Raw genomic sequence first — 19,871 nt, forward strand, 5'->3', positions numbered from 1 at the left:
CAAAAAGTGCATGCACTGCTGAGCTCTTTTTACAAGAGCTCCGGTGTGTAGGTACCTGGTCATATTGTCAGTTATTCGTACCCCCAGGAACTTGGTCCTGCTTACCATCTCCACTGCTGTGTCTTTGATGAAGAGTGGAGCGTGGCTGGACTGGTGCCTCCTGAAGTCCACGATGATCTCCTTGGTCTTGTCGACGTTCAGGAGCAGGTTGTTGGTTCTGTTTCACCTCCTCCCTGTAGTCCATGTCGTTGTTGTCACGGGTGAGGCCCACTACTGTTGTGTGGTCCGCATACTTCACAATGTGGTTAGTAGTGGACCTGGTACAGCAGTCATGGCCCATACTATTCTTAGTTATTTTTTGCCAAAAATATCCTTCAGGATGGATGAGTGTCAGACATCAGTTTATTTGATTACATCACAAATGTACATGATCTGTCATGTTAATGTATATGATACTGTACATCATATTTCTAATAGAAACTTAATAAACAAACACTGAAATATACAGCATGACACATTTGATGACCTTCAATTTAAATTTATAAGACAGAGCTCAGGAAATAGTCCTGGCTCTGAAATGACAAATATAATCTGAGATGTTATATTTATATTACATTCCGTGGATATTTAATATAAATAGTAAAAGTATACAACATCAGGTAAATAAGCTTTAATAATGGATTAGATTTATATACAGTAGCGTGTTTCTTGACACTCAAAGTGCTTCACAGACAAGTGAGACTCCATCATTCATTCATTCATTTACTACACTTTATGTACTCGGGTAAGTGGGAAAGTTCCTGAAAAAGTTCCTTGTGGAAAATGGCCTATTCTTCTGGGGAGGGATGTTAGAATATTGTAAGTTGATGCACGATGGCACAGGGGTTACAATAGAATAGAATGGACTTTATTGTCATTATATTTGCATATAATGAGATTAAGGACTCCAATTTAAGATGTGAAAGTGGAAAGAAATATGGAATGAAAATAAATCACATAAGAAGTAATAAAGATACAAAATAGGAATTGAAATAAACAGACTACCATCCAATACAAAAAAAAAAAAAGCAATCCTGTACAATATAAAAAACAATATACACAATACTGTACAATATACAGAGCAAAACAAGAGTATTGGAGTAATAAGTAATGACAATCGGTGTCGGACGTATTGCACTCAAAGGGTAATATTGCACAGTAGGGTATCAGGGTAGGATGCTGTGTAGGGGTGAATCATTTATTATAAGGTTAAGTTCAAGATGGTGAAGCTGTCTCTGAGCCTGTTTGTTCTGGCTCTGATGCACCTGTAGCGCCTGCCTGGTGGTAGCAGGTGGAACAGGTGGAAGCCCGGGTGTGTGCTGTCCTTGGTAATGTGTTTTGTTTTGTTTTGTTGAGGCAACGGGAGTTATGTAAATCCTTCAGTGAAGGCAGGGGGTCAGCCGATTATTTTTTTTTGCAGAGTTTCTGACCCTCTGAATCGCCTTTTTGTCTGCTTCAGTGCGGCTGGCGTACCACGCTGTTATGCAGTACGTCAGCGGGCTCCCGACAGCCGAGCGATAGAAGGTCACCATCCAGTTTTTTCTTCCTCAGCACCCTCAGGAAGTGGAGTCTCCGCTGGGCCTTCCGGATGACCGCAGTTGTATTTGGGGTCCAGGAGAGGTCAGCAGATATGGGGGTGCCGAGGAACCTGAAAGAGCTGACTCTCTCCACCTCCCAACCGTTGATGTAGAAAGGGGCGGTGTTTTTCCTGAAGTCAAAGATGAGTCCCTTTGTTTTTGTGGTGTTCAGTGCCACACAGTACCCTCATTTCTGTATGCAGACTCCCCCCTCCCAGTGATTGAGTTTAAGCGTGTTGAAGAGGAAGTACGTGCATGAACAGAAGCAGTGTGTCGCATGGCTCCTTCTGAATCCATCTTCTCATCCTCAGTCAACACGTTCAATCCTAAAACACACGGTGAACATGCAAAACATTCTGAAACAGTAAGAAAATTATTATCACAAAAATTGGAACAACCTAGTTTACCTGAATTCCGCTTTTTTATTTTTTTATTCTGATTGGAGGGAAGAGTGGGTACTTGGTCTAAGAAGGATGTCATTTCATCCCACTCTTTGGACACTGAAACAACAACACAAAGATAATTACATTCCAATCACCTTAGTGAGGTAAGGAAACTAACATCCTTACAAGGTATTGATTACATTGAAATAAATAACCATGAATGCATAACTAATATGATACTGTAAAACTTGCTGATTGTAATTAAGTGAAAATGAAAACATGACATGTAGCTTTAAATTAAGGATCACGCCTTTTACTGCACTTGGTCTTCTGTTCCAAATATATTTATCAAAACATGCTGCAAGATCAAAGAGAAAATTAATAAATGAATATATAATGACTTGAAAAAAATAGGAATAAAGCGTGATGTGGGTTTACAGTTTGTGCACACAAAAAGTATTAGTTATAAATGTTTTCGAATGTTAATTTATCGTCAACAGTTTAATTCTCTCCATGGGATGAAAGAGGGCATCATACAGTTAGAGATGCTACCTCAGTAGAAGCATTTAAGTCCCATCTTTAAAACTCATTTGTATACTCTCGCCTTTGACAAAATACTCTAGTCGGCACATCTGCGGTCCTTTCCAAGGTTTTGCATTGTTCCCATTTGGTTGAGTTTTTTTACACCCTGATGTGAGATCTGAGCCGTGAATGTCGTTGTGGCTTGTGCAGCCCTTTGAGACATTTGTGATTTAGGGCTATATAAGTAAACTTCCATTAATTGATTGTCATTTGGCATGTTGAGTTTATGTACCTTTTAGATATTGACGTTTGATGTATAAAATACAACAACAGATGATGAACAGAATGAAGGTACAGTTTAGGATGACAATCCGTCGAGCCTCTGATCTTTTACCTGCACAGAAAAACAAAAGTCAAACTCAAATCAACTTTTCAAAATACAAAACCCAAAACCAGTGTAGTTGGCACGTTGTGTCATGTTCGTGTTTCGTTTTCGAAGATGACCAGGTGACTTCACGTTGATTTGTGTATGCGAAGATGGCTGATGAGGCCAATCTTTGTCTGGATTGACCGGCTGCAGTGAGGGCAGGTTATGGCTGGGGGGTGGCTGGCTGAGAGGGAGGAACAGTCTCTGGTCTTGCGGAGCTGTCGCTTCTGTTCGGCTTCATGGATGCGTTTTTCCTCGAAGTCTGCTACACCGTGGCAGACTGCAGAGCGCCAGTTTGAACGGGGTTGGGCATCGGCTTCCCAGGTCTCTGGGTCCAGACCACAGCCCTTGAGATTGGTCTTTAGGGTGTCCTTTAAGCACTTTCCGCTGTCCGCCGCGTGAGCGCTTTCCATGGTGCAGTTCACCGTACAGAAGTATTTTTGGTAGGCGTTCGTTTGACATACGGCAGACATGACCAGCCCATCTCAGCTGGGAACGCTAGAGGATGGCATAGATGCTCTCCATCTCAGCCCTGTGGAGGACCTCAGTGTCTGGGATCTTGTCCTGCCACCTGATGTTGAGCAGCCTCCTGAGGGATCTCATGTAGAAGGGGTTGAGTTGTTTAGCATGCCGGTTGTATACAGTCCAGGTATAAAGGCTCCCATTTTTATAGTCTTTGGTATGACTCGTCCGGGATTTGAACTCACAACCTACCCATCTCAGGGCGGACACTCTAACCACTAGGCCACTGCATGACCTTCCCTAAGCGGCAATGCCTTTTCTTAGGGGCACTCACTTTTTTACATTTTTGGTTTAAGTATTAGATACCTTTTTACCTGCACGCTGCCTACCGCTGTTTCCGACATCTACAAAGCAGTTAGCTAGCTGCTGCCACCTACTGATATGGAAGAGTATTACAGGGTTACTCTGCCGAGTTCTAGACAGAGCAGACATTCAACAACGGATTATAATTACCGTATTTCCTTGAATTGCCGCAGGGCATATAGTATGTGCCTGCCTTGAATTACTGCCGGGTCAAACTCGCTTCGCAAAATAATTAGAGCATGCTTACTTTTACCGCATGCCTTTGATAAGCGCAGGAGTGAGAAGAGGTTTTAAATGAATTAGCGCCCCGGTGGCAATTCAAGGGAAATACGGTACTGGTTTGCAAAAAATATTTTTAACCCTATTAGGTGACATTACATAATCTCCCACGACACACCAGACTGTATCTCACGGCACACTAGTGTGCCACGGCACTGTGGTTGAAAAACACTGGTCTAAGCTTGGGCACTAATTAACCCCCATACCATCACAGATTCTGGCTTTGGAACTTTGCCACTATACCAATCCTGATGGAACATTTCCTCTTTGTTCCAAGGGACACGGCGTCCACAGTTTCCAAAAACAATTTGAAGCAATTGCATCAGTCCATCTTAGATGAGCTCGGGCCCAGCGAAACCGGCGGCGTTTCTGGGTGTTGTTGATAAATGGCTTTCGCTTAGCATAGTAGAGTTTTTACTTGCACTTACAGCTGTAGCGACCAACTGTAGTTACTGACAGTGGTTTTCTGAAGTGTTCCAGAGCCCATGTGGTGATATCTTTGACACACTGATGTCACTTTTTGTTGCAGTACCGCTTCTCTGAACCTTTTGATGATAGAACAGGCCTTAGATGATGAAATCCCTAAATTCTTTGCAATAGCTTGTTGAGAAATGTTGTTCTTTAACTGTTGGAAAATTTGCTCACACATTTGTTCACAAAGTGGTGACCCTCGCTCCATTTTTGTTTGTGAATGACTGAGCATTTCATGGAAGCTGCTTTTATACCCAATCATGGCACCCACCTGTTCCCAATTAGCCTGTTCACCTGTAGGATGTTCCAAATAAGTATTTGATGAGCAGTCCTCAACTTTCTCAAGCTTTATTGCAACATGTTGCAAGCATCAAATTCCTCATGAGCTAATGTTTGCAAAAAATAATAATGTTTTCCAGTTCCAACATTAAGTATCTTGTCTTTGCAGTCTGTTCAATTGAATATAAGTTGTAAAGGATTTGCAAATCATTGTATTCTGTTTTTACGTGCCAACTTCACTGATTTTGGGGTTAGTACATTACATCCAAAATAAAATTTCAATATGTACCACCACCATTTCATAGCCATCATTATTGATTATAATTACCCAGGAAGCAGTCCTTAGCGGTGAATGAAGCCGTTTCATTGGTCAGAGGGTTGCTGACATCACAACGATAAACTTGATCATCATCTTCATTCCTGACAGTTATTGTTAAATTTGGTCCAGTCTGCTCCTTTCCTGGTGAGCTCCACTTCAACTTTAATAAATGAGGATGTTTGGACTCTGTTGAGCACACAAGTGTCGCCTGCTTTGTGTCGCTCATCTCACAGGATATGTTGGGTTTGGATACTTTGTCTGTAAGAAAACAGAAGGATGGTCAACATGAGCTCAGATGTTTTTTTCTTTTGTTTTTGGGGTGGAGATTCATGTCGTGTTGAGTCGTGTTCACATTTGAGCTCAAATGTAACACAATCAACACTATTGTTAATGAACCTAGATTAGACAAGTTAATATTTATAGTGCTCAATATTTGTGTTAAAATGTTTATGAATGGAAATGTAAACTTACCTATAACTTCAATTGTACGCTGGAAAGTATAAGGCTTGTTGTTTATGTTCATTTCTAGGAAATAGTCTCCACTGTCTTCATATGTGGCGTTTTTGATGGTGAGTTCTGCAGAGACCCGGTCCAGAGTGATTCTGTTCTTGTATGAAGACTTCACAATGTCCTCCATGCCAGAAAAAAACACCACATAATTTTCATTATGTAGCCAGATTAATCTAATAGGTTGTTCAGAGATGGATGGCATGAAGTGTATGTCCTGACCCTTCAGGAAATATTTCACATCTTCTGCAGAAACTGTGAAAGGGACATAAACAGATAAATAGTCTTCAGCTGTAGTGGTGCATCATTAAGACACTCTTTACAAACAAAACCCCACTACAGACTTTAGTGCCTATAAACACAGCATTATCTACTATGCACGATTGTATTGAGAGTAATTACCATACTAACAAATAAAATGTTACCTGCACTTTTTCAAAAAGCAGTTTTTGTCACCTGCACTTTTTACCCGTCCAAAAATAATGTGATGTTATTAAATGGAGACAAGTCAAACACTGGCGCCAGGCGGAAAAAAGCCCCTCATGCTGAAACTCGTTTATTTAGGTCCCCCACAAGCTTGTCTATTGGCTCTCTGGGCTGCTTTCTGCCATCATTTAAATACGTATCATTCAAAATGGAGATAGATAATCATCCATACCTTATATCACTATTTGCAAAGTACATAAAAATACAAAATGTGTTTATGGATTTTTTTACGGAATTACATTCAGTCGTGTGCCCCGTTTTTGAAGGTTTGGTCATTACAGGGGACTTAAATGTGCAAGTGGATGTAGCCAATGACAGGCATTCTAAAGAACTCAGTGTTGTCCTTGAAATATTTGGTCTAACTGGCATGTAAAGGAGTCCACCCACAGCTGTGTGCACACTCTTCATTTGATCATTGCCAAGAGTTTTCGGAATTTTTTGTCGATGCTGTTTTATTGGATAGTTTGTGTGTTTTCTTTGACTTGTCTGTTAGACCCAAACCAGCATATAGATCTGCGGTTGTTGGGGGAAGACTTATAAATGAAAGCATACAGACACAGTTTGTGGAAATGCTTAGGTTTGAAAACGCCCCGTATGTTAATGTTGATGATCTGTCGAACTTTCATATGTCAAGTGTTGTAAATGTTTTGGTTAGAATGGTTAAAAGTAGTCAAAATGCGCCACAGAGAAATGAAGACTTGGTTTGGGCACAGAAAAGGGAGTGCCGCTGAGCCCAACGGAAATGTCAAAGTCAAAGCTCCAAGTCCATTATGAGATTTACAAAGAAAAGTCAAAAGTTTTCAATCAGTCAATCAATCAAAGGTTATGGATACAGCCCTTAATCTAAAATGTCTCAAAGGGCTTCACAAACCACAACGACATCCTCAGATCAGATCCCAAATCAGTGTGTTGATGCAAAACTATTTTCTTCAGCTCAACTCAGGCAAAACCAAAACAGGTAAAACATATTTTACATTCAGTATTTGCAATGTACCTTGACATGTTGGGAACAAACTCCCTTAAAATATGTACTGTATAATCCACCATAGAAAAATGGTAAGAATATATAATGAATAGCACAAACTTGATGACCTCAATGTCATGAGTGTAGACCTGTATTTTATACTTTACTATTACTTATTTTATTGATAACACCATAGTTAACATGCCTGGAGCATTTTTATTGTATCTTTATCAACATGTGTTAGTTAGACTTTGCGTTTCATAGCTTTTTTTTCTCATTAATTTAGTTTGGTGGCAAAACACACAACAGGTGCAACACAACACAACATCAGATCTTTTTTCTATTCGTACAATGACTACATTTATAAAGAATTACAGGAAAAGCAACATCAGAACTTACCTGCAGTGAAAGTCCACATGAAATAGACCAGAACATGTTGGTAGTCCATTATAGACGATTCACGTCAAGCGATTTGACCAAAGTAGTTGGCTGTCTTTTGATAGCTTTTCAGTCACTGAACACAGCAAACCAAATGGGTGTGATTTGTCAAAGTGAAAGCCAGATAACCTACAACACCTGAGTTTCTTATCTATTGATTTTCAAAATAAGAGCATAGCCAGAGCATTCATGGTATGTTAACACTTGTAAAGTATATGAAACAGCTGATTTAAATATGTGGCAACCTTTAACTTGTTCCTTAAACTTTACATCAGAGTTTTGTATTTTAACATTGATACATTTCTAACTGGATGTTTTAATCTGAAATTTGAAAATCAGTATGATTGCTTTTTTATATGCATGGTGTGATGGTGCACGTCAAGATTAAAGTTCACTGGCAATATGTCTTTTATAACTCAACAGAAAAGCCTGTTTTTCTACCGCTTATAAGCGGTAGAAAATAGATGCATGGAATAAGTAAGTGAAAGGGAAAGTTTGCATGGATTTTCGACATTAACAAAATCATTAAATGTGTAGGAACTTAATACTTTTCTTCACCTGATGTCAACTTTTTGTGTTTTGACATTTATAGAGAGGAACCTCCATGCAGTATTTGAATGTACAAACACTGCCCCCTACTGACCAAATTCTTAAACTTAGACTTTGACTTCCTTTTATTGTCATTCAAATTTGGACTTTACACTACAGATAAGAACGGAATATTGTTGCATTTTCTCATTGTAGTGCAGGATAAAATAGCAATAAGGTGCAGATATAAATAAATAGATAACTGCACAGGTGAATATATTGCACTTTTGCATATGCGTCCACGTTTATGGATGTTATATTGTCTTTATATTTTAGCGAGTTAATCCGTTTTTGGGGGGATTTGAGGGGATTATTATGATGCGTTCAAGAGTTTTATGGCCTGAGGGAAGAAGTTGTTACAGAACCACTTCTGTAACAGAAAGACAGAGAAAACAGTCCTTGGTGGGGGTGGGAGGAGTCTCTGCAGATATTCCGAGCCCTGGTCAGGCAGCGGCTTTTTGCGATTTCCTGTACAGGAGAAAGAGGGGAACTGATGATCTTTCCGCCGTCCTCACCACTCTCTGCAGAGACTTCCAGTCTGAGGCATTGCAGGCTCCCGTCCAGACAGAGATGCAGTTGGTTAGTAGGTTCTCTATAGTGCCTCTGTAGAATGTGCTGAGAATGGGGGGCGGAGGGAACTGTGCTCTTTTCATCCGACGCAAAAAGTGCATGCACTGCTGAGCTCTTTTTACAAGAGCTCCGGTGTGTAGGGACCTGGTCATATTGTCAGTTATTCGTACCCCCAGGAACTTGGTCCTGCTTACCATCTCCACTGCTGTGTCTTTGATGAAGAGTGGAGCGTGGCTGGACTGGTGCCTCCTGAAGTCCACGATGATCTCCTTGGTTTCGTCGACGTTCAGGAGCAGGTTGTTGGTTCTGTTTCACCTCCTCCCTGTAGTCCATGTCGTTGTTGTCACGGGTGAGGCCCACTACTGTTGTGTGGTCCGCATACTTCACAATGTGGTTAGTAGTGGACCTGGTACAGCAGTCATGGCCCATACTATTCTTAGTTATTTTTTGTCAAAAATATCCTTCAGGATGGATGAGCGTCAGACATCAGTTTATTTGATTACATCACAAATGTACATGATCTGTCATGTTAATGTATATGATACTGTACATCATATTTCTAATAGAAACTTAATAAACAAACACTGAAATCTACAGCATGACACATTTAATGACCTTCAATTTAAATTTATATGACAGAGCTCAGGAAATAGTCCTGGCTCTGAAATGACAAATATAATCTGAGATGTTATATTTATATTACATTTCGTGGATATTTAATGTAGATAGTAAAAGTATACAACATCAGGTAAATAAGCTTTAATAATGGATTAGATTTATATACAGTAGCGTGTTTCTTGACACTCGAAGTGCTTCACAGAGAAGTGAGACTCCATCATTCATTCATTCATCTACTACACTTTATGTACTCGGGTAAGTGGGAAAGTTCCTGAAAAAGTTCCTTGTGGAAAATGGCCTATTCTTCTGGGGAGGGATGTTAGAATATTGTAAGTTGATGCACGGTGGCACAGGGGTTACAATAGAATAGAATGGACTTTATTGTCATTATATTTGCATATAATGAGATTAAGGACTCCAACTTAAGATGTGGCAGTGGGAAGAAATATGGAATGAAAATAAATCACATAAGAAGTAATAAAGATGCAAAATAGGAATTGAAATAAACAGACTACCATCCAATACAGAAAAAATAAGCAATCCTGTACAATATACAAAACAATATACACAATACTGTACAATATACAGAGCAAAACAAGAGTATTGGAGTAATAAGTAATGACAATCGGTGTCGGACGTATTGCACTCAAAGGGTAATATTGCACAGTAGGGTATCAGGGTAGGATGCTGTGTAGGGGTGAATCATTTATTATAAGGTTAAGTTCAAGATAGTGAAGCTGTCTCTGAGCCTGTTTGTTCTGGCTCTGATGCACCTGTAGCGCCTGCCTGGTGGTAGCAGGTGGAACAGGTGGAAGCCAGGGTGTGTGCTGTCCTTGGTAATGTGTTTTGTTTTGTTTTGTTGAGGCAACGGGAGTTGTGTAAATCCTTCAGTGAAGGCAGGGGGTCAGCCGATTATTTTTTTTTTCAGAGTTTCTGACCCTCTGAATTGCCTTTTTGTCTGCTTCAGTGCGGCTGGCGTACCACACTCTTATGCAGTACGTCAGCAGGCTCTCGACAGCCGAGCGATAGAAGGTCACCATCCAGTTTTTTCTTCCTCAGCACCCTCAGGAAGTGGAGTCTCCGCTGGGCCTTCCGGATGACCGCAGTTGTATTTGGGGTCCAGGAGAGGTCAGCAGATATGGGGGTGCCGAGGAACCTGAAAGAGCTGACTCTCTCCACCTCCCAACCGTTGATGTAGAAATGGGCGGTGTTTTTCCTGACGTCAAAGATGAGTTCCTTGGTTTTTGTGGTGTTCAGTGCTACACAGTACCCTCATTTCTGTATGCAGACTCCCCCCTCCCAGTGATTGAGTTTAAGCGTGTTGAAGAGGAATGACGTGCATGAACAGAAGCAGTGAGTAGCATGGCTCCTTCTGAATCCATCTCCTTATCCTCAGTCAACACGTTCAATCCTAAAACACACGGTGAACATGCAAAACATTCTGAAACAGTAAGAAAATTATTATCACAAAAATTGGAACAACCTAGTTTACCTGAATTCCGCTTTTTTATTTTTTTATTCTGATTGGCGGGAAGAGTGAGTACTTTGTCTTAGAAGGATGTCATTTCATCCCACTCTTTGGACACTGAAACAACAACACAAAGATAATTACATTCCAATCACCTTAGTGAGGTAAGGAAACTAACATCCTTACAAGGTATTAATTACATTGAAATAAATAACCATGAATGCATAACTAATATGATACTGTAAAACTTGCTGATTGTAATTAAGTGAAAATGAAAACATGACATGTAGCTTTAAATTAAGGATCACGCCTTTTACTGCACTTGGTCTTCTGTTCCAAATATATTTATCAAAACATGCTGCAAGATCAAAGAGAAAATTAATAAATGAATATATAATGACTTGAAAAAAATAGGAATAAAGCGTGATGTGGGTTTACAGTTTGTGCACACAAAAAGTATTAGTTATAAATGTTTTCGAATGTTAATTTATCGTCAACAGTTTAATTCTCTCCATGGGATGAAAGAGGGCATCATACAGTTAGAGATGCTACCTCAGTAGAAGCATTTAAGTCCCATCTTTAAAACTCATTTGTATACTCTCGCCTTTGACAAAATACTCTAGTCGGCACATCTGCGGTCCTTCCCAAGGTTTTGCATTGTTCCCATTGGGTTGAGTTTTTTTATACCTTGATGTGAGATCTGAGTCATTAATGTCGTTGTGGCTTGTGCAGCCCTTTGAGACATTTGTGATTTAGGGCTATATAAGTAAACTTCCATTAATTGATTGTCATTTGGCATGTTGAGTTTATGTACCTTTTAGATATTGACGTTTGATGTAAAAAATACAACAACAGATGATGACCAGAATGAAGGTACAGTTTAGGATGAAAATCCGTCGAGCCTCTGATCTTTTACCTGCACAGAAAAACAAAAGTCAAACTCAAATCAACTTTTCAAAATACAAAACCCAAAACCAATGTAGTTGGCACGTTGTGTCATGTTCGTCTTTCGTTTTCGAAGATGACCAGGTGACTTCACGTTGATTTGTGTATGCGAAGATGGCTGATGAGGCCAATCTTTGTCTGGATTGACCGGCTGCAGTGAGGGCAGGTTATGGCTGGGGGGTGGCTGGCTGAGAGGGAGGAACAGTCTCTGGTCTTGCGGAGCTGTCGCTTCTGTTCGGCTTCATGGATGCGTTTTTCCTCGAAGTCTGCTACACCATGGCAGACTGCAGAGCGCCAGTTTGAACGGGGTTGGGCATCGGCTTCCCAGGTCTCTGGGTCCAGACCACAGCCCTTGAGATTGGTCTTTAGGGTGTCCTTTAAGCACTTTCAGATGTCCGCCACGTGAGCGCTTTCCATGGTGCAGTTCACCGTACAGAAGTATTTTTGGTAGGCGTTCGTTTGACTTACGGCAGACATGACCAGCCCATCTCAGCTGGGAACGCTAGAGGATGGCATAGATGCTCTCCATCTCAGCCCCGTGGAGGACCTCAGTGTCTGGGATCTTGTCCTGCCACCTGATGTTGAGCAGCCTCCTGAGGGATCTCATGTAGAAGGGGTTGAGTTGTTTAGCATGCCGGCTGTATACAGTCCAGGTCTCACAGGCATACAGCAGGGCGGGTAGGACAACAGCACGGTAGACCTTAAGTTTGGTCCTTGGGCTGAGCCCTTTGCGCTCCCAGACAGAACTGCGGAGTCGGCCGAATGCAGCACTTCCATGCGCTATCCTATGCATGACTTCCTCGTCGATGTTGCCCATGCGTGACAAGGTGCTACCCAGGTAGACAAACTTTTCAACAGCTTTGAGGTCTTCACCACGTTGTGTAAATGGTAAATAAAAACAGAATGTAATGATTTGACATTTTTTTTCAACTTATATTCAATTGAATAGACTGAGAACCTTATTGTATCTTTGCAAATAATCATTGACTTAGAAATTAATGGCAGCAACACATTGCAAAAAAGTTGGCACAGGGATATTTCTACCACTGTGGTACATGGCCTTTCCTTTTAACAACATTCAGTAAACGTTTGGGAACTGAGGAGACCAATTTTTGAAGCTTTTCAGGTGGAATTATTTCCCATTCTTGCTTGATGTACAGCTTAAGTTGTTCAACAGTTTCCGTTGTGGTATTTTAGGCTTCATATTGCACACATTTTCAATGGGAGACAGGTCTGGACTACAGGCAGGCCCGTCTAGTACACACACTCTTTTACTATGAAGCCACGCTGTTGTAACACATGGCTTGGCATTCTCTTGCTGAAATAAGCAGGGGCGTCCATGATAATGTTGCTTGGATGGCAACATATGTTGCTCCAAAACCTTTATGTACCTTTCAGCATTAACGGTGGCTTCACAGATGTCTAAGCCAGTGTTTTTCAACCTTTTTTGAGCCAAGGCACATTTTTTGCGTCGAAAAATGCGGAGGCACACCAACAGCAGAAATCATTAAAAGACCAAACTCAGTTGAAAGTAAAACATCGTCGTCACAATTGTTGGATATGATTTTAAAGCATAACCACCACTATAACTCTTGCCTCAAAGTACTGTCACCACCTGTCACATCACGCCCTGACTTATTTGGACTTTTTTGCTCTTTTCCTGTGTGTACTGTTGCGCTCCAATTTTGGTGGCCTTTTCCACATTTTTGGTATTTTCCTGTAGCAGTTTCATGTCTTCCTTTGAGCGATATCTACTTTGTTTTAGCAATTAAGAATATTTCACTTGTTTTTAATCCTCCTATGTGGAGACATTGTTGATTGTCACGTCATGTTGGGATGTACTTTGTGGATGCCGTCTCTGCTCCACAGAAAGTCTTTGCTGTCGTCCAGCATTCTGTTTTTGTTTACTTTGTAGCCAGTTCAGTTTTAGTTTCATTCTTAAGTTAAGTTAAAGTACCAATGATTGTCATACACACAATAGGTGTGGTGACATTTGTCCTCTGCATTTGTTCCATCACCCTTCTTCACCACCTGGGAGGTGAGGGGAGCAGTGACCCCCAATTCCAACTCTTGATGCTGAGTCCCAAGCAGGGAGGTAATGGCTCCCATTTTTATAGTCTTTGGTATGACTCGTCCGGGATTTGAACTCACAACCTACCCATCTCAGGGCGGACACTCTAACCACTAGGCCACTGCATGACCTTCCCTAAGCGGCAATGCCTTTTCTTAGGGGCACTCACTTTTTTACATTTTTGGTTTAAGTATTAGATACCTTTTTACCTGCACGCTGCCTACCGCTGTTTCCGACATCTACAAAGCAGTTAGCTAGCTGCTGCCACCTACTGATATGGAAGAGTATTACAGGGTTACTCTGCCGAGTTCTAGACAGAGCAGACATTCAACAACGGATTATAATTACCGTATTTCCTTGAATTGCCGCAGGGCATATAGTATGTGCCTGCCTTGAATTACTGCCGGGTCAAACTCGCTTCGCAAAATAATTAGCGCATGCTTAGTATTACCGCCTGGTCAAACTCCTGACGTCACGAGTGACACTTCCCCTGTCATCATTTTCAAAATGGAGGAGGCTGATTTCAATACCGGTAATTTGAAATCACATAAAGGGAAGACGATTAAGAGCTATTCAGTAGGATTTAAGGTCCAAGCTTACATCACACTCAAATTTTTACTGCATGCCTTTGATAAGCGCAGGAGTGAGAAGAGGTTTTAAATTAATTAGCGCCCCGGCGGCAATTCAAGGGAAAAACGGTACTGGTTTGCAAAAAATATTTTTAACCCTATTAGGTGACATTACATAATCTCCCACGACACACCAGACTGTATCTCACGGCACACTAGTGTGCCACGGCACTGTGGTTGAAAAACACTGGTCTAAGCTACCCATGCCTTGGGCACTAATAAACCCCCATACCATCACAGATTCTGGCTTTGGAACTTTGCCCCTATACCAATCCTGATGGAACATTTCCTCTTTGTTCCAAGGGACACGGCGTCCACAGTTTCCAAAAAAAATTTGAAGCAATTGCATCAGTCCATCTTAGATGAGCTCGGGCCCAGCGGAACCGGCGGCGTTTCTGGGTGTTGTTGATAAATGGCTTTCGCTTAGCATAGTAGAGTTTTTACTTGCACTTACAGCTGTAGCGACCAACTGTAGTTACTGACAGTGGTTTTCTGAAGTGTTCCTGAGCCCATGTGGTGATATCTTTGACAAACTGATGTCGCTTTTTGTTGCAGTACCGCTTGAGGCATCCAAGGTAACGGGCATTCAATGTTACCTGCAGTGATTTCTCCAATTACTCTGAACCTTTTGATGATAGAACAGGCCTTAGATGATGAAATCCCTAAATTCTTTGCAATAGCTTGTTGAGAAATGTTGTTCTTTAACTGTTGGAAAATTTGCTCACACATTTATTCACAAAGTGGTGACCCTCGCCCCATTTTTGTTTGTGAATGACTGAGCATTTCATGGAAGCTGCTTTTTATACCCAATCATGGCACCCACCTGTTCCAAATAAGTGTTTGATGAGCAGTCCTCAACTTTCTCAAGCTTTATTGCAACATGTTGCAGACATCAAATTCCTCATGAGCTAATGTTTGCAAAAAATAATAATGTTTTCCAGTTCCAACATTAAGTATCTTGTCTTTGCAGTCTGTTCAATTGAATATAAGTTGTAAAGGATTTGCAAATCATTGTATTCTGTTTTTACGTGCCAACTTCACTGATTTTGGGGTTAGTACATTACATCCAAAATAAAATTTCAATATGTACCATCACCATTTCATAGCCGTCATTATTGATTATAATTACCCAGGAAGCAGTCCTTAGCGGTGAATGAAGCCGTTTCATTGGTCAGAGGGTTGCTGACATCACAACGATAAACTTGATCATCATCTTCATTCCTGACAGTTATTGTTAAATTTGGTCCAGTCTGCTCCTTTCCTGGTGAGCTCCACTTCAACTTTAATAAATGAGGATGTTTGGACTCTGTTGAGCACACAAGTGTCGCCTGCTTTGTGTCGCTCATCTCACAGGATATGTTGGGTTTGGATACTTTGTCTGTAAGAAAACAGAAGGATGGTCAACATGAGCTCAGATGTTCATTTGTTTTGTTTTTGGGGTGGAGATTCATGTCGTGTTGAGTCGTGTTCACATTTGAGCTCAAATGTAACACAATCAACACTATTGTTAATGAACCTAGATTAGACAAGTTAATATTTATAGTGCTCAATATTTGTGTTAAAATGTTTATGAATGGAAATGTAAACTTACCTATAACTTCAATTCTATACAGCAAAGTACGAGGTTCGTTGTTTATGTTCATTTCTAGGAGATAGTCTCCACTGTCTTCATATGTGGCGTTTTTGATGGTGAGTTCTGCAGAGACTCGGTCCAGAGTGATTCTGTTCTTGTATGAAGAAGGCACATAGTCCTCCGTGCCAGTAAACCATACCACATCATTGTCATTATGTACCCAGATAGATTCAATAGGTCGTTCAGAGATGGATGGCATGAAGTGTATGTCCTGACCCGTCAGGAAATATTTCACATCTTCTGCAGAAACTGTGAAAGGGACATAAACAGATAAATAGTCTTCAGCTGTAGTGGTGCACCATTAAGACCCTTTTTTATAAACAAAACACAAGAGACTTTAATGTGTATAAACACAGCATTATCTACTTTGCACGATTGTAATGAGAGTAATTACCATACTAACAAATAACATGTTACCTGCACTTTTTCAAAAAGCAGTTTTTGTCACCTGCACTTTTTACTGTCCAAAAATAATGTGATGTTATTAAATGGAGACAAGTCAAACACTGGCGCCAGGCGGAAAAAAGCCCTTCATGCTGAAACTCGTTTATTTAGGTCCCCCACAAGCTTGTCTATTGGCTCTCTGGGCTGCTTTCTGCCATCATTTAAATACGTATCATTCAAAATGGAGATAGATAATCATCCATACCTTATATTACTATTTGCAAAGTACATAAAAATACAAAATGTGTTTATTGATTTTTTTACGGAATTACATTCAGTCGTGTGCCCTGTTTTTGAAGGTTTGGTCATTACAGGGGACTTAAATGTGCAAGTGGATGTAGCCAATGACAGGCATGCTAAAGAACTCAGTGTTGTCCTTGAAATATTTGGTCTAACTGGCATGTAAAGGGGTCCACCCACAGCAGTGTGCACACTCTTCATTTGATCATTGCCAAGAGTTTTCGGACTGTTTTGTCGATGCTGCTTTATTGGATAGTTTGTGTGTTTTCTTTGACTTGTCTGTTAGACCCAAACCAGCATATAGATCTGCGGTTGTTGGGGGAAGACTTATAAATGAAAGCATACAGACACAGTTTGTGGAAATGCTTAGGTTTGAAAACGCCCCGTATGTTAATGTTGATGATCTGTCGAACTTTCATATGTCAAGTGTTGTAAATGTTTTGGTTAGAATGGTTAAAAGTAGTCAAAATGTGCCACAGAGAAATGAAGACTTGGTTTGGGCACAGAAAAGGGAGTGCCGCTGAGCCCAACGGAAATGTCAAAGTCAAGGTCCAAGCATTATGAGATTTACAAAGAAACGTCAAATGTTTTCAATCAGTCAATCAATCAAAGGTTATGGATACAGCCCTTAATCAAAAATGTCTCAAAGGGCTTCACAAACCACAACGACATCCTCAGATCAGATCCCAAATCAGTGTGTTGATGCAAAACTATTTTCTTCAGCTCAACTCAGACAAAACCAAAACAGGTAAAACATATTTCACATTCAGTATTTGCAATGTACCTTGACATGTTGGGAACAAACTCCCTTAAAATATGTACTGTATAATCCACCATAGAAAAATGGTAAGAATATATAATGAATAGCACAAACTTGATGACCTCAATGTCGTGAGTGTAAACCTGTATTTTATACTTTGATTGATTGATACTTTTATTAGTAGATTGCACAGTACAGTACATATTCTGTACAATTGACCACTAAATTGTAACACCCGAATAAGTTTTTCAACTTGTTTAAGTCGGGGTCCACGTTAATCAATTCATGGTACAAATATATACTATCAACATAATACAGTCATCACACAAGTTAATCATCATAGTATGTACATTGAATTATTTACATTATTTACAATCCGGGGGGTGGGATGAGGAGCTTTGGTTGATATCAGAACTTCAGTCATCAACAATTGCATCAACAGAGAAATGTGGACATTGAAACAGTGTAGGTCTTATTTAGTAGGATATGTACAGCCAGCAGAGAACATAGTGAGTTCACATAGCATAAGAACAAGTATATACATTAGAAGTACATTTGAGTTGTTTATAATCCGGGGAGATGGGATGTGAATGGAGGAGGGTATTAGTAAAGTGTTGAAGTTGCCTGGAGGTGTTGTTTTAGTGCAGTTTTGAAGGAATATAGAGATGCACTTACTTTTATACCTGTTGGGAGTGCATTCCACATTCTGTGGCATAGAAAGGGAATGAGTTAAGACCTTTGTTAGATCGAAATCTGGGTTTAACGTGGTTTGTGGAGCTCCCCCTGGTGTTTTGGTTATGGCGGTCATTTACGTTAAGGAAGTAGTTGGACATGTACTTCGGTATCAAGGAGGTGTAGCGGATTTTATAGACCAGGCTCAGTGCAAGTTGTTTTACTCTGTCCTCCACCCTGAGCCAGCCCACTTTGGAGAAGTGGGTTGGATTGAGGTGTGATCTGGGGTGGAGGTCTAAAAGTAGCCGGATTAGCTTATTCTGGGATGTTTGGAGTCTAGATTTGAGGGTTACTATTACTTATTTTATTAATAACACCATAGTTAACATGCCTGGAGCATTTTTATTGTATCTTTATCAACATGTGTTAGTTAGACTTTGCGTTTCATAGCTTTTTTTTCTCATTAATTTAGTTTGGTGGCAAAACACACAACAGGTGCAACACAACACAACATCAGATCTTTTTTCTATTCGTACAATGACTACATTTATAAAGAATTACAGGAAAAGCAACATCAGTACTTACCTGCAGTGAAAGTCCACATGAAATAGACCAGAACATGTTGGTAGTCCATTATAGACGATTCACGTCAAGCGATTTGACCAAAGTAGTTGGCTGTCTTTTGATAGCTTTTCAGTCACTGAACACAGCAAACCAAATGGGTGTGATTTGTCAAAGTGAAAGCCAGATAACCTACAACACCTGAGTTTCTTATCCAGTGATTTTCAAAATAAGAGCATAGCCAGAGCATTCATGGTATGTTAACACTTGTAAAGTATATGAAACAGCTGATTTAAATATGTGGCAACCTTTAACTTGTTCCTTAAACTTTACATCAGAGTTTTGTATTTTAACATTGATACATTTCTAACTGGATGTTTTAATCTGAAATCTGAAAATCAGTATGATTGCTTTTTTATATGAATGGTGTGATGGTGCACGTCAAGATTAAAGTTCACTGGCAATATGTCTTTTATAACTCAACTGAAAAGCCTGTTTTTCTACCGCTTATAAGCGGTAGAAAATAGATGGATGGAATAAGTAAGTGAAAGGGAAAGTTTGCATGGATTTTCGACATTAACAAAATCATTAAATGTGTAGGAACTTAATACTTTTCTTCACCTGATGTCAACTTTTTGTGTTTTGACATTTATAGAGAGGAACCTCCATGCAGTATTTGAATGTATAAACACTGCCCCCTACTGACCAAATTCTTAAACTTAGACTTTGACTTCCTTTTATTGTCATTCAAATTTGGACTTTACACTACAGATAAGAACGTAATATTGTTGCATTTTCTCATTGTAGTGCAGGATAAAATAGCAATAAGGTGCAGATATAAATAAATAGATAACTGCACAGGTAAATATATTGCACTTTTGCATATGCGTCCATGTTTATAGATGTATGTTATATTGTCTTTATATTCCAGCGAGTTAATCTGTTTTTGGGGGGATTTGAGGGGATTATTATGATGCGTTCAAGAGTTTTATGGCCTGAGGGAAGAAGTTGTTACAGAACCAGTTCTGTAACAGAAAGACAGAGAAAACAGTCCTTGGTGGGGGTGGGAGGAGTCTCTGCAGATATTCCGAGCCCTGGTCAGGCAGCGGCTTTTTGCGATTTCCTGTACAGGAGAAAGAGGGGAACTGATAATCTT

The 19,871-nt window shown here is 40.2% G+C and overlaps 3 protein-coding genes across 4 annotated transcripts in view; all 3 read right to left on the reverse strand.

Annotated features, from left to right (window-relative positions):
* Positions 1–384: 384 nt before the first annotated feature.
* LOC133547854 (CD48 antigen-like) overlaps positions 385–19,871 on the reverse strand; it is a 53,877-nt gene continuing 34,390 nt past the window's right edge. For both annotated transcript variants that reach the window (XM_061893366.1, XM_061893343.1), the window contains one exon: positions 385–1,942. In XM_061893366.1, coding sequence (XP_061749350.1) covers positions 1,785–1,942 — 158 coding nt within the window. In that variant the 3' untranslated portion in view covers positions 385–1,784. The remainder of the gene's footprint in view (positions 1,943–19,871) is intronic.
* LOC133547899 (CD48 antigen-like) lies at positions 4,856–7,627 on the reverse strand. The gene is made up of 3 exons (XM_061893387.1): positions 7,478–7,627; positions 5,593–5,883; positions 4,856–5,379 (listed from the first exon to the last, which is right to left on the reverse strand). Exons 1-3 carry the CDS (start codon positions 7,524–7,526, stop codon positions 5,114–5,116), a joined length of 606 nt encoding a protein of 201 aa, XP_061749371.1. The 5' UTR covers positions 7,527–7,627; the 3' UTR covers positions 4,856–5,113.
* LOC133547891 (CD48 antigen-like) lies at positions 9,148–18,889 on the reverse strand. Its single transcript, XM_061893377.1, has 6 exons — positions 18,740–18,889; positions 15,997–16,287; positions 15,535–15,783; positions 11,575–11,676; positions 10,785–10,877; positions 9,148–10,703 (listed from the first exon to the last, which is right to left on the reverse strand). The coding sequence occupies exons 1-5, from the start codon at positions 18,786–18,788 to the stop codon at positions 10,843–10,845; spliced, it is 726 nt and encodes a 241-aa protein (XP_061749361.1). The 5' UTR covers positions 18,789–18,889; the 3' UTR covers positions 9,148–10,703; positions 10,785–10,842.

This window comes from Nerophis ophidion, linkage group LG02, assembly GCF_033978795.1.
Source record: "Nerophis ophidion isolate RoL-2023_Sa linkage group LG02, RoL_Noph_v1.0, whole genome shotgun sequence".
In the NCBI taxonomy this organism is placed as follows: domain Eukaryota; kingdom Metazoa; phylum Chordata; class Actinopteri; order Syngnathiformes; family Syngnathidae; genus Nerophis; species Nerophis ophidion.

What these genes read in the sequence shown, in the direction of transcription:
- LOC133547899 (XM_061893387.1), bottom strand. Translation starts at nt 7,526, where the DNA reads ATGGACTACCAACATGTTCTGGTCTATTTCATGTGGACTTTCACTGCA. An exon ending in CATGTGGACTTTCACTGCAG is followed by an intron (nt 5,884 to 7,477) that starts GTAAGTTCTGAT and finishes TCCCTTTCACAG; the next exon opens with TTTCTGCAGAAGATGTGAAA. An exon ending in GCGTACAATTGAAGTTATAG is followed by an intron (nt 5,380 to 5,592) that starts GTAAGTTTACAT and finishes GTTTTCTTACAG; the next exon opens with ACAAAGTATCCAAACCCAAC.
- LOC133547891 (XM_061893377.1), bottom strand. Translation starts at nt 18,788, where the DNA reads ATGGACTACCAACATGTTCTGGTCTATTTCATGTGGACTTTCACTGCA. An exon ending in CATGTGGACTTTCACTGCAG is followed by an intron (nt 16,288 to 18,739) that starts GTAAGTACTGAT and finishes TCCCTTTCACAG; the next exon opens with TTTCTGCAGAAGATGTGAAA. An exon ending in CGCTAAGGACTGCTTCCTGG is followed by an intron (nt 11,677 to 15,534) that starts GTAATTATAATC and finishes TTTTCTGTGCAG; the next exon opens with GTAAAAGATCAGAGGCTCGA.